This window comes from Pistacia vera, unplaced genomic scaffold (assembly GCF_008641045.1).
Source record: "Pistacia vera cultivar Batoury unplaced genomic scaffold, PisVer_v2 Contig143, whole genome shotgun sequence".
NCBI classification, from domain to species: domain Eukaryota; kingdom Viridiplantae; phylum Streptophyta; class Magnoliopsida; order Sapindales; family Anacardiaceae; genus Pistacia; species Pistacia vera.
In genome coordinates this window covers 274,430-288,656 of record NW_022195500.1, presented here as the reverse complement: position 1 = coordinate 288,656, position 14,227 = coordinate 274,430, and the positions used below count along the sequence as shown (strand labels likewise).

Here is a 14,227-nt window from a genome sequence, read left to right as displayed (position 1 = left end):
TTCCCATCCACCACCTCATAACTGTTGTAGATAATNAGGGAATACTTTGATGATTTTGATCTTCTAAAGATTTGTATCATCCGGACATTTCACATGTAATACATATATATAAATGAAGCAATAAACCACATGTGAAATAAGAACACTTTCTTTTATTGATAAGATAAAATATATATACAAACTATATACATTTACATATATATACAAAACATAATGCCTCAGAACCGATGACACGATTGGTTCCTAGGGCATACACTAACAATTAGAACTTGACAAAACTAATTATGTCAAAAGTCTAAGGTTGAAGATAATCCTCAGAATTTCAGTTCATAATAAAGTATTAGCTAGAGCAACTCTAAACTCATCTTACACAAGGACAAAGCAGGGTGCCACACAATTGTCCATTTCCTTAAACAATCTGACTACTTTGTGTATTTTTCATATGAGACAAGATATAGCAACTTCCAAACTTCCATATCTCAGTGCTTCTTGCCGAGAACCCTGCAACCTGTCCATAAATTACTTCTGCGACCTCAAGCTGAAATATTTTCTCAAAAGGCTCTGTTTGCATTGTCAGAAAATGAAACTTGGAAACAAATGTTTTTGTGCTGAGATTTTGAACTGCTCATCATTGGGATTTTATGCATACCAAGTATCTAGCTAAACAATTTAAATGATGCAAGTTAACATTCCTAAACATAGTTCTCTAGAAGACGAAATAAAAGCAGTATCAAAGGAAACCAATTTTCATGACGGAGTATCGCATCAAAAGCTCCTTAAAATTTGAATGTTGTTGGGAGAAACTAAAGAAATGGATAAGAGGGGAAAACTACAAAACTAATTATGACACAAAATAATGAATAGTGTGAAACATTTAACATAGATTCACTCGAACTTTGCAAATATAGACCCTGTCTTACCCCTAAGCTAAGAGATCTTTGTCACTGGTAGCACCTACAACATGGACAGGCCCATTATCTGTTCTTTCTTTGGGCATGGCAGATGAATATTCTGGGTCCCATTATCTGCAATGGCACATCCTTTTATTAGATCTCATTGTGCTAGAATGTAAAATTTATTACTGTCCCCTTTGAAACAGTTGGTAAGAGAATATCATCAAAAAGAAGTCCTAATTGAAATTTCTTGATCAACCATCTTATTAAAAATATAACCTGATAGGAACCCACTCCAAAAACTCAACAATTGGGTTGGGTAGAACACTCCTTGGAAAACCAACTTGTCAAGGGAGGGTGCTCATGCCCTTTATAACCCACATGCCCATCCTTTCCCTCACAATGAGGGATCCTAACAAGCACCACCTTCCATCCACCACCTCGTAACCAAGTAATATATCCCAAAAGATACCGTGATCATATTTGCCAACCTAAAGTATACACATAAATCTAGGTTTCCTTCAACAACTCTATTTCCACCACTTAAAGCTAAAATATTAACCCTTAAAGACCCATTCCTTCATCTAATGCTAGCTTCTACCTCAATTAATCACATTAAATAACAAACTTTCCCAAAGGTTGGTGCAAGAGGAATTGATTCTGAGACCATCCGCTCTACTGTTAGAGATTTAATTAGGTAAGCTATCTTCCAAGGAATAAAACCTAGTTGTATCCATCATAAAAACCCTCGGAGTTGATCATTAAAATAGTCTTGATGCCATATGTTTAAGAACAATAGTGACACACTAAAACAAGTAATAATTTAAACATAATAAATAAATAAAACACTTTCATATGCAATAGCTCCAATGATGGAAAATGTAGGATCTTAAAATTTTGGGAACTAATTTATACAAGGAATATAAATATCTTAGTCAGATCGATGATTGCTTCTTGTCTAAGAAAGATTTTAGGTTGCATATTTCCAAGCAAATTTCTATTTAGAACTGGTACTATATAAACAGGGTCTTAGTTTTCAGTTAATAAAAGACTTGTTGAAATATTAGTTTCTTCCCTGATTCTATTTGTTTCTCTTCCTAATTCCTCTAGTTATGTCATCTTTCTTGTTCTTCTATTTTATTGCCCTTTATTTCCTCCTATTCTCACTATTTCCTTGTCTCTCATATTTTTTATCCTAATGCTCATACATCAACCAACCTTGGACCAGCGGGAACTGATAGTTAATCCCCTTTTTCTTTAAGCATAGACTTGAAACTAGAGGCAGCCGCAGCATATATCGCTTGAACTTTTTCTTCGACAGCCTTCTTCAATGGAAGGACCCTGCAAGAGAAGTAAAAACCTTGTGCAACTAGTATGATAAAACGGCACATTAATAACCAAAAAGCATTTACCATGCTAATCCAGAAACAAATCAAATTAAAAGTGAATTAGAGAATCTCGTCATTGGCTTACTCCTTGCTAACACATACTGCTTTGAAAGATACTCAATAGAAATCAATTTATGTGTCTACAAACAAGTTCAATATAAATTCTAATAATGATAAAGGGAGATTATACGAGATTTAACAACTCAACCTAATCATATTCTGAAAAGTTCACTAAACAAACACAGTCAGCCAAGTGTTTGAAAAAATGATCATATCGTAAACATATAAACATGTCTAGAGCTATTGAATGCATGTGCATGAGATGTAGTTGTGCATAATATTAGTCTGAGATGAACTAAACTCCTCCACAACAGTATATCAGTCTTCTAGTATGTACACTGAAGTCAATAGAGTCAACCTTTGAATACTTATCACTCATACAAGTCTTAATACTGGTCAGCAAAGATGAGATAAGAAACTGGAAGCCATTTAAAGGCCAAACAAAAAATATCAGACATGCAGACAATCTTTTGGTCCAAATCAATAATCCGCCAGCCTTAGTCTAGTTTAATAACAATAATACTACCTTTACATCAGTTTCTCACATCACTCTCTTACATCATGATGTGGCACTGCCATCTCATCTGCCACATCACTTCCCCCTAAAACTTAAAATTTTTTTTTTTTTCAAAATACCCTAAAATTTGAAATCTCCACTTTCCCTCAAACAAATCAAATCAATTTCAATTTCCCTAAAATAGGGACCCAAAAAAATTATCCCCAAATTTTCTTTCAATTTTGAAAACGCTAGCCACCACATTCTCCAATCTCAGTCACCACCGTAGCCACCACCATATTCGCACCAGGTCGTCGCCATCCACCATCCCAAACACCCTTCACTCTACTGACAGAAGGTAGCATTTCAATTAACTCTACTAACACTCGTGATTTGTGTTTTTGTTGCATGTCGATCCTAAGAGCCACTCTTGGGGGGTTTGTCATTTATGAATAATGGAGTCAATTTGTTTGTCCTGCAAAAGTTATTTAAGGGTTAACAGTTGGAGTTCTTGTGTCCAGGAGGCTAGGGTAGAGGCGAATAACCACCCCAAAAAAAGAGACCGATACATGCAAGATTCAGTTTGGTGTTTCTGACGGTTTGATTTTTGTCTTGAAATATTATTATTCCATGTCTTATCTTGTGTCTCTTCAGCCAAACAAATGGTGGCACCTTGTCATTTTTATTTTACAAATGGACTGAGTCATATCTGAATAATTGTAGGGATGACCAATTTAAAGTGTAAGTGTTAGTGTTGATGAGTTAAGAGTGTTGCCTTTTCCCGTTTACTTTTGTCTTGTTTGCACATCTCAATGTATATGGAAAGAAGCTTGTGCTTTTATCTTTTATTTTCTTTTTGTTATGAAGTTCTCCAAAATTTCACTAGTCTATTATGTATATGTGCATTGCCCATTGACGCTTCCATTTTTTGTTCTGCATTGTTTTTCCAATTATAATTGTTATTTTCCATTCCCTTTTATGAAGATATTTATTTGTTTTGTTTCTTCTTTTTTCAAGGGTACTCTTAAATCACCATTGTCCCGTAGGAGAAGAAAACATGCGCTTCTTGCCAAACAATGGAAGAGCTTATTTACACCAATGGAAGACTTATTGAAGGTGGTGTATGTCCATACTGGGGTATGTTATTAAAAATTTGATCAGACATATATGTCGACTTATTCATTCCATATAATTTTCAATTGTGACCACTTGGTTTTATCATTCTCTCTCTCATATTGTTGTGAGTATTCATTCTTCATTCTGCAATGCAGGGTGTTGATCCAAGTATTAGAGTAGAGATTTGGTCATTCCTCCTTGAAGTATAAGAATCTTCTTTCATGTTTAAGCTTATGTATTGTTTTTTAACCTTAATCATGCATGTGATACATTTATTTGCTTGATTTAGACATAATTCTCTCTCTCTATAGGGCTTGTTTCAAATTTTTTTAATAGCCTTTAGGTTAATGTGGTCCTTTGAAATTCTTGATACATGGCAACCTGTCTGGAATGTGTGGCTTGTTATGTCCTCTTACCTTGATTCCAGTTGATTGATGTCTTCCATGGTACAAATTAGGAACTGAATTGAAAAAAAAAAAAAAAAAAAAACAAGAAAGATTCATACCAATTTAGCTTGGTGTGCGCTATGGCTTAGCATATTTTTTGGCATAGGTATTGGCTTAAAGGCTTTCATATTTTTAACTTACTATAATTAGAGAGTGTTACAATTTCTAACTTTAATTTTTTCTTCCTACATTTTTTACTTTCGTTATTCTTTGTTCTCTGTGTTTAGGTATAAAGAACTTTACACTTTTGTTTGGTCTGTATGGAAATATATTTGAATTGACGAAAATATTCTGTAAGAAAGCTACAAAAGAAAATTACACTAGTGTTAGATTCTATTTTGTAATTTAGTTTCTTTAGTTGACTATGGTCTAGTGTTTCTTCTCCATTTTCCATCATAGGTAGAAGTTAATTTAATTTTAGAGTGAACTATTTTTTTTTTTTATGTTTCTGATTTATTTTTTGAATCAGACCAGATTTGAATAGATTTCCTAATTAAATGTAGATCAAGGCTGAATTTTGATTTTTGGTACGACTATTCAGAGTTTGTGTGTCTTTGCACTTGCAGTTTGTACAATGTTTAGGAGTTTTCTGCAGCTTGTGTAGTTTGTGCAGTTTATGTTTTTTTGTTGTTTTCGGAAGAACTTTGCAGTTTGTACAGTTCTTTTTTATTGATTATGAAGCTTGGGCATATTTTTTTTGAGTTTCCAGGAGTGTTATGCAGTGATTGCAGTGTTTGGTTGGTTGGCCGTGAAGTGTGGGCATGTTGAAGTTGTTGCAATAGAAAGTTGCTTTCTTTTGTGCCTGTGTGGTGTTTCTAGAGGAGAATTTTGGGAAGGTGCTGGCTATGGAGCTGCAGTTTAATCGCTGCATTTTTCTGCTGTTCCATGGACAATTCTGTAGGTTTTGCAGTTTCTTGTTTGCTGGAAGTGAAGCTTATTCTGGGGAGGTTGCTTGGATGTTCCCAGCTGTTCTAGACTTTTAGTTTTCGAGAGTGTTTTTTCTAGAGTTGCAGCTCAATTGTTTGCATTTTTGCAACTTGTGCAGTGTTGTTCAGCATCTGAAAACTGATTTTTTTTTTTTTTTTTTTTTTTTTTTTTTTTTTTTTTCAGCTTCAGCAGTGTATAGTTTGCTGGATACACATTTCATATGAGTTAAAAGTACTTTTACAATTGTACTCCTTAACACTTTTGATTTGAGTTAGAAGTACCTTTTACAATTGTAAAGTTTGTTGGATACACTTTCATCTGTAGTAAATCTACTTTTACAATGTACAAAGTACTTTTACAATTGTACTCCTTAACACATTTCATTTGAGTTAGAAGTACCTTTTACCATTCTATAGTTTGCTGGATGCACATTTCATTTGAGTTAAATCTACTTTTACAATGTACTCCTTAGTTAGAAATTAGCCATCTTGTAATCAAATTAAATACAACAGCATTAACTACAAAGGTACAAATGGTCTCTATACTCAAAAAACAAAGTGAGAATACATAGTCATGTTGAGATGAGAGCCATAATAGAACTAAATTTACCATAATAGCATTAACTACAAAGGTACAAATGGTCCCTACACTACAACAAAAATGGTGTTACCGTAGGTGATTGGTAGCATTTATAAGGATGCTATGATAGCCCATGTTACTAAAAAATAGACATTGGTAACACTTTTTGCATGCTACTAATTATTTCAGTAACTGCAATAAAATGCTATTGTTAAGTATATTGTAACACTTATTCGTAGATACGAATGATTTTTGGTAACACTACATAAATGCTATAAATAAGGTTTCTATAACATTCTCAAAATGCTATAAATAAGTTTTCTGTAACATTCTTAACCTGTTACAGTTTAGTTTTCTGTAACATTCTCAAAATGCTATAAATAAGTTTTCTATAACTTTCTTAACATGTTACAATTTAGTTTTCTGTAACATTCTCAAAATGCTATAAATAAGTTTTCTGTAACATTCTTAACCTATTACAGTTTAGTATTTTGTAACATTCTCAAAATGTTATAGATAACAAATCTATAACATTTTTACAATGTTATAGATTAATTTTTCTTAACATTGGTAAAATGCTACAAAAGAGTTTTTAATAACATGTTAAAAGTGCTACCAAAGTATAATTCATTGCATTTTATAAATGTTACAAAATTATTTTTCATAATATTTTGAAAGTGTTATCAATGTATCTGTTATAACATATATTAAAACTGTTACACTTGTTATATTAATAATACAAATTATAAACAATGATACATTAATTTTTCAAACATTTCATTGATGGTGAACCTTCATATACAAAAAGTCTGTCTGTATATATGCCTAATAAATAGGCACCCAACATCCTTTACATACATAAAATCTAATACCTAGATGATTGAAAAATTAACTACGAACAATAGTTAATACTTCTCAATCATTCAAAAAATTCTAACAAAAACCACCATGAAAATTCTGGTTAGTTTCCTTGCTGGTTGCTTCTCCGTGGCATCACTTGTCTTGCCTGCTACACTGCGCTTTGAACTGTTTTCAGAGCCAGTGTTAGTGCTATTGATTTCACATGTAATTGGTACTTCAACCGAAGCTTCACTAAAAAAATGCACAGGTCTTCCCCTGGGAACACTAGGAGTAACTTTGTCATGGCCTGAACCAATTGGATTATGTTTCGCATCAGACGACTGGTCATTTTTTCTCTATCCTGTCCAGCGGATAAACTAAAGTAGAGGATAACAGTTTATTAAAATTTAATTTACACAATTTGACATTGAAAATGGGCAAGTAATGGGTATCAACAAGCATTTACCAAGATCCTGGAGGAGGGAAACCATTAGGAGTAAATGAGCCACCTTTTCCAGCAATCTCTTTTGATGTTGAACAGTTTTGGTCATGTAATCCTGCATCTAAAATTACATTCAAGGGCAAGATGAGCTTTAAACCCTCAACCGACAAACCAGAATAAGAATCACACCCCAACATTACCCCTTAACCCCACCAAAACATTACAATGGAAAACTCTTAGTACATAGTAAAATCAATAAATGGTCCATACAATTTAAAACAGGTGGGCTTTTAAATCTTACCTTGAGCAGTTTCACTTATTTTAGAGTCACACAGTTGTGTAGTACCATTTGTATCCTTAATGCCATCAACATTGGCAGTACCAACATCACTAAGACATATAAAATTACAGAAGAGAAATGACAATTAACCTTGCCAAACACTAGAGTATAAATATGCAGGATTAATTTCGAAACCACTAAAACTAACTAAATTACTTTAAAGCTACGCCCTCAGGCCTTTTGGATCATCAATGGACACTAGAGAGATTAAATTTCAAAGTGAAGAGTTCTATTACTTACTATACTTGATTAGTATCTTTTATTTTTTTGGTCATTCAATCATATTCCATTGGTAAATTTGTAATGAATTCATCATATGTACAGAGAATTATTAAGAAGCATAGCATCTAACATAGATACTTGCAAAAGTATCCATGTTAGTACCATGCAATTTTGCAAGCTTCTCAAAATAATTGGTAATTTGGATGCAAAATATAACCTTTTTAGGAGGCGGGGATGGCTGGGGAGTTGGTTGTTCAACAGTCTGAATTAAACCACAAACAGAATCCAAGTACTAGTCTTAAAGAAAATAAAAATGCATCAAGAAACTTACAAGCTCATGAAACACAAAACAGGAGAAAAGTAAAATTGAAATGACAGTTATGAAAATTTGCATGGTGATACTGCTAATTGGGGGGAAAATAAAAACCAACCTTTGTAATATAGTGTTGAACTCTTCTGGTGGTTAAAGTTTATGTTCAGAGCTTGGTCTCCCTTCTGTGCAACCAAATAAACAAAATTAGGAGAATTTCGTTAGTGCGGAAAAATACTGGAGGAAAAAAATTAGCCAAAAATATAAGTGCATGTAAATATATTCTAGGTTCTATTCATGTAAAGAATATCTATTTCGATTGTTCCCACACAGAACTCCTTTTCCCCACAAAACTGAGCCGTTAGGTAACAGATGGTTATATCAACCATTTCACATAATCTTATCCTATAATGAAGCGGCACATCCTTATGCCACAAATAGAGCCCATATTGATAAGGTTTACAAGATGCACCTCTAGTTTCCTCCATGGTTTGGACATCTTCCAAGTCCTTTGTGTGAAGCTGAAAAAAATGTTAAAGACATCAAATTACTGAAATTTTATCATATGTTAATAAGTAAAGATAATGATAAGACAAAAGCGTAAGAAACAGCATCCTCCCCTGTTACCTTGTTTTGTTCAGAAATGAAACTAGCTCGATTTGGTGACAAAGGTTCACTTTGTAACCTGTCTTGAGTCACCTGTGAAACTGAAGGGGCAAAAATTGAGGTTTCATGTCTTAGAATATCTACATTATAATTTCTCTAGATTCTGAAAAGTAAAATAAGTTCAAAATCAGACAATTTGCCCTGCTATTGTTGACAAAAAATCTACAAATACAAAAAATCTATAAGTTTAAAATCATCTTTTAAAGAATTTTCCCTCCCAATTTCGTTCAAAATACCTTCAATAACTTAAACTTCAAGATTAAAATTTACTTTAATTCCTTGTTCTACATTTTCTAGCAATTGAACAAAACCCAATTCACATTGCAATACAAAAGTGCAATTTATTGATTTTAATATGCAATATCCATATACTTTTCTCAATGCATATTATGTAATTTGTAAACAACCAAGAAAAAACTTTGAATCAGTCACCTTCCATAGAATCCTTTCATTTTTTAACTTAACATTCCCTCAAATCCAATAGCCAAAACACCCATCCCAACTGGAAGGTTCTCGGAAAACTCCAACAACAAAATCTCGTCATCTTCCAGCAACTCAACTTTCGTGGGCTCGAAATCCTGTTTAAAAATCCATTCACTCATTAAAATATCAACATCTAAATATTCGTTTATCAAAAAATCACATTTAAAACAAAAAAAAAAATAGAAATTTCAATATCTCATGTTAAAGTTGAGTTTGATAGCTGAAAAACCCCAGACAAAACAACCTGCAAATCAAAGAAATTTTGAGAAAGAAAAAAGTACAACACTGCTGCACATGAACATGTCAACGAAGTGTCTGATTTCATTTCAAATCTGCCCGAAGAGTGCTTGGCTTGCATTTTCCAGTCTCTTAGCTCTGGTGATTGCAAAAGATGCTCTCTAGAATGTCGTCGCTGGCTCAGAATCAAGGGACAGAATCGTCACCATCTCCCTCTCAATGCCAAATCAAATCTCAAATGTGACCGTAGATCTATCGGCATCGGGGACGATGCACTTGTTTTAATATCTCTCAAGTGCCAAAACCTCAAGCGCTTGAAGCTCCAAGCTTGCCGAGAGTTGATCGATGCTGGAATGTCAGCGTTTGCTAATCACAAGAAGAAGAAGATAGATTGATTAAACCTTAAAACCTTTTGCCCTAATTGCAACAAGAAGAAGATTGAGAAGAACAAAGCAATTAGATGAATTCCAACGAGAAGAAGATTGAGAAGAAAAGAGCAATTAGAAGATTGATTGAGAAGAAGATTGATTGTCGCAAAATGGGTTTTCAGCAGCAAGATTTTGTCGCAAAATGGGTGGGAAATTCTTTATCTAGCGAAACAAACAAGGGTTAAGAAAAGAAAAGGCGACTCTAGAACTCAAACTAAAGAATTGCCTTCGATGTGAATGAGTTATGAGGGTATTAGCTAGGAAATTTTGGGAAATTTTGAGTTAGGCGGTATTAAGTGTTATTTTCCCGGTTAATATTTGGGTATATGTAAAACGTTTGTTTGATCCCTAAATGAATGAAAAGTGACAAAATAAACCCAAAATAATGTGATTTGTCCCCTAAACAATAAAAATGAGACAAAATCAACTTCATTTCATGTTGGCGGGAATGACATTTTTTTTCCCGGTAAATAATTGGGTTTATGGTAACACTTATAAAATATTACTGTATTTTGATTATATGGTAACATTATAAAAAAGCTACTATATTATTAGATCTATTGTAACACTTTAAAAATGTTACTGTAGTTCCTATATTAGTAACATTTCACAAAATAAAGTTACCATTGATATAAAATGTGTTACAAAAAATTAAAGTGTTACATATGAAAATTGTTATTGTAACATTTTAACATTAAGTGTTACCATAGATAGTCTACAGTAATACTTTAAGGAAAAGTGCTACTGTCTAGTGTTACCGTAGGTCATTTTTGTTGAAGTGCTAATAGAACTAAATTTACTATTTGTAGATTCTATTTAAGCCCCACGTCTGTGTGAAACATTTTTGCCAACTGGTAAAATGCCTTCTGGTGAGCTGCATTGGCAACCACTAAAAAGTATTTGCATGCTAACTTCACATCTCTCTTCACTCCAATCCCTTTAAGATACATTACTCCAAGGTTATAATGCCCACTAGCCTCTTCATTATCAGCCGCCTCCCCAAAGTACTCTTTTTCCTATAGTACAAAGAATTGGTTTTCATTCTAAACTCTNATTCATAAATTTAAAATTATTCGAATGGTAGTAGATTTTTGTAGCTTTTAGAATTTAAAAGTTGCTTTTGAAAAGTCTATTAAAAAAAAGAAAAAAAAAACGTTCATATATGTAAAAAAAGTTAAATAAATAATTTAATAATTTATTCATAAATTTAAAATTATTCGAATGGTAGTAGATTTTTGTAGCTTTTAGAATTTAAAAGTTGCTTTTGAAAAGTCCATTAAAAAAAAGAAAAAAAAAACGTTCATATATGTAAAAAAAGTTAAATAAATAATTTAATAATTTATTCATAAATTTAAAATTATTCGAATGGTAGTAGATTTTTGTAGCTTTTAGAATTTAAAAGTTGCTTTTGAAAAGTCTATTAAAAAAAAGAAAAAAAAAACGTTCATATATGTAAAAAAAGTTAAATAAATAATTTAATAATTTATTCATAAATTTAAAATTATTCGAATGGTAGTAGATTTTTGTAGCTTTTAGAATTTAAAAGTTGCTTTTGAAAAGTCTATTAAAAAAAAGAAAAAAAAAACGTTCATATATGTAAAAAAAGTTAAATAAATAATTTAATAATTTATTCATAAATTTAAAATTATTCGAATGGTAGTAGATTTTTGTAGCTTTTAGAATTTAAAAGTTGCTTTTGAAAAGTCTATTAAAAAAAAGAAAAAAAAAACGTTCATATATGTAAAAAAAGTTAAATAAATAATTTAATAATTTATTCATAAATTTAAAATTATTCGAATGGTAGTAGATTTTTGTAGCTTTTAGAATTTAAAAGTTGCTTTTGAAAAGTCCATTAAAAAAAAGAAAAAAAAAACGTTCATATATGTAAAAAAAGTTAAATAAATAATTTAATAATTTATTCATAAATTTAAAATTATTCGAATGGTAGTAGGTTGACAGTCAACGATGGTCAACGACAATAAACAATACCTATTTTAATAATATATCTTAATAATAATAGATCATATTTTGCTCTTTTTACAGTAAAAGGTAATTACTTGTAGGGGGCGTTTGGATTATATAATGTTTTTTTATCTTAGTAATAAGATTACTAGAAAAAAATATTACATTATAGATTACCGGGTTTAAATTATTATTGTGCTTGGTTCAATTGAGATATATTAATAATTACTGTACTTGGTTGGCAGTAATAACAGATATCCTGAAATACTCTTTTACTAGATGCCCTTGGGATGAGTACTTGTATTACTAATTAATCTGTTTGGTTGGCTAACAGCAGCTGTCTTGATTACATTTTACTAAAATGTCATTTAAATGATTACTGGGTATAAATAATTAACGTGTTTAATAAAAGAATGATCAATTAAAAAAATTCTTTTTCTTATATTTTAGCCAAGTATTTTATTTTTAAATCATTTATTAACAAATTTACATAGACTATTGAAACTCCAAAAAAAACCTATTGTATTTTCTATTGGGTATACATTCAACACCTGACCCTGGTATTGCAACAAATATAGTTGTCATCTCCCAATTTAAAACTCTATTTTAAACTCTGATTTGTGTATTGCCACAAATCATAGTTCGTACATGTTAATTTCTACTTTAGTTCAATTGAAGCCTTTTTTTCTTTTTCAAGGCAAAAGAAAAATTATATTTTTTTGGTTCACACCATGGCTGGAATTTAGATGCAAGTTTCCAAATTTGAGGAAATCTATTAACTTTTTCCACTTATCCTAGGCCAAAACTATGTGTGAAAAGTGTGAGAATTATTGGTACATTTGTCATATCACATATTTGGGGTACCTATGCATTTACATTATGCTGAATCCAAGCAATGTACCAATAAATTAACTACAAGCTGAATAACGATGCTCTTTAAATCTGTGAACCAATAATAATACATAATTCCGCACGTTGCAACAATGAACATAATCACCACAATTTTTTAAGTGAACTCAATTTGACATCTGCAAATACTAATTACACAATACTCAATACACAATAATCATACATAAATGAATAAAACGCAGTCTATGCTACTCAACTTCACACAACAGTTTGTCACAGAATGCTGTAAATTCAGCCAATGTAAACCAATCATGCATCATTTGTGGAGAATAAAAATCAACAACAATAACCCACATATTATAATTGAAAAGACAATAAACAAATCAACCTGATCAATTAAACGACTGCAATACTTACAAAGTAAGGATACCCGTCGTTGATTGAAAAATCTTCTGAGGCAGCTTCCACAAACTTGGTTATATAATACAGTACGAAATATCCGCAATCCATGTCGTTCTGTTGTTGAGGGACTTGGTGAGTGCATTTATCGGTCACAACAAATACATGAAATACTGAACATATCAACCACTAATTACCATCAACCAACACAATATACTGTTTTATCACCTTAAGCACTAGCAAAGGCAGTTTCTCAGCCAATGCTAAATGCTTGGGCATTGTTCCTGATTCATAAATATCCCTCACAAACCTGCATAATTAAGCTTGGACAATTTGAAACCCATTCCAGTACCACATCTCTAACAATACAATTTCATCATGTGCTCAAATGTGCTTGCAAATAATTGTGAAATAATCAAAGTTTACCATCGAATCAGAGGTTGTAGTGTCATTCCGTTTTCTGATCCAAGCGAATCAAGCAGCACCGTGCATTGAGTTTTAATTTCCAAGTTTACAACTCCACCAAAGTTGCACAAAATCAGTAAACTCCAATGACACCTGTCATCATAATTTATGCATATTATCAATGTCAACTCTTAAGTAACCGAAATCAACCCATGTCTGCGTTTGGTAAGTATAAAACAAATGCCTACAAACACAATATCTTCACTCACCAGAGGACTATAGGAATGAACACATATTTCCTTGAGAATATGTTCAATTCGTCAATCCACTTCAGCACATTCCCTTTGTACACTTCTTCTATGTACATAAAAAACCACATGCAGTCCAAGGTGATGAAATTGTGCAAGTTGTCTCCTTTAAAACTCCTCCACAACTTCCTACATATTAGAAATATGCAGTCAATTGTATTAGGTAAACATATTATGTAAATATGGCATGAAGCATGTAAATTGTAAAACAATTTCGTACCCCAAATGGAGGTCAAACATACTACTACTCAACATCCCCCCTCCCCTTCTGTTTGCCAATCGCCTACTTGACCTTCGTTGATTTGTGGCACCTACATATGTTCATCATTCATTTATATTAGCAAACAATTTCAAACATCTTTCATAACTAAAAGCATTAGTCGGTTTACGAGTTGCAAGGTTGGTACCTTTGCATTTACTGCCCTTTAAGG

At 32.1% G+C, this 14,227-nt stretch overlaps 1 protein-coding gene across 7 annotated transcripts; it reads right to left on the bottom strand.

The window, feature by feature from the left end:
• Window positions 1–6,681: 6,681 nt before the first annotated feature.
• Window positions 6,682–10,210, bottom strand: LOC116123590. Of its 7 annotated transcripts, XR_004127054.1 has the most exons (8): window positions 9,158–10,210; window positions 8,687–8,766; window positions 8,532–8,580; window positions 8,181–8,244; window positions 7,967–8,011; window positions 7,489–7,577; window positions 7,212–7,308; window positions 6,682–7,122 (listed from the first exon to the last, which is right to left on the bottom strand). XR_004127054.1 is itself a non-coding variant. In XM_031409338.1 (6 exons), exons 3-6 carry the CDS (start codon window positions 8,556–8,558, stop codon window positions 6,915–6,917), a joined length of 396 nt encoding a protein of 131 aa, XP_031265198.1. In that variant the 5' UTR covers window positions 8,559–8,580; window positions 8,687–8,766; window positions 9,158–10,169; the 3' UTR covers window positions 6,682–6,914. The 7 variants fall into 7 exon arrangements, 2 of the variants coding, with proteins under 2 accessions (XP_031265198.1, XP_031265199.1); XR_004127055.1 differs by lacking the exon at window positions 7,967–8,011 and having other exon boundaries at window positions 9,158–10,204; XR_004127056.1 differs by lacking the exon at window positions 7,489–7,577 and having other exon boundaries at window positions 9,158–10,199.
• Window positions 10,211–14,227: the final 4,017 nt, after the last annotated feature.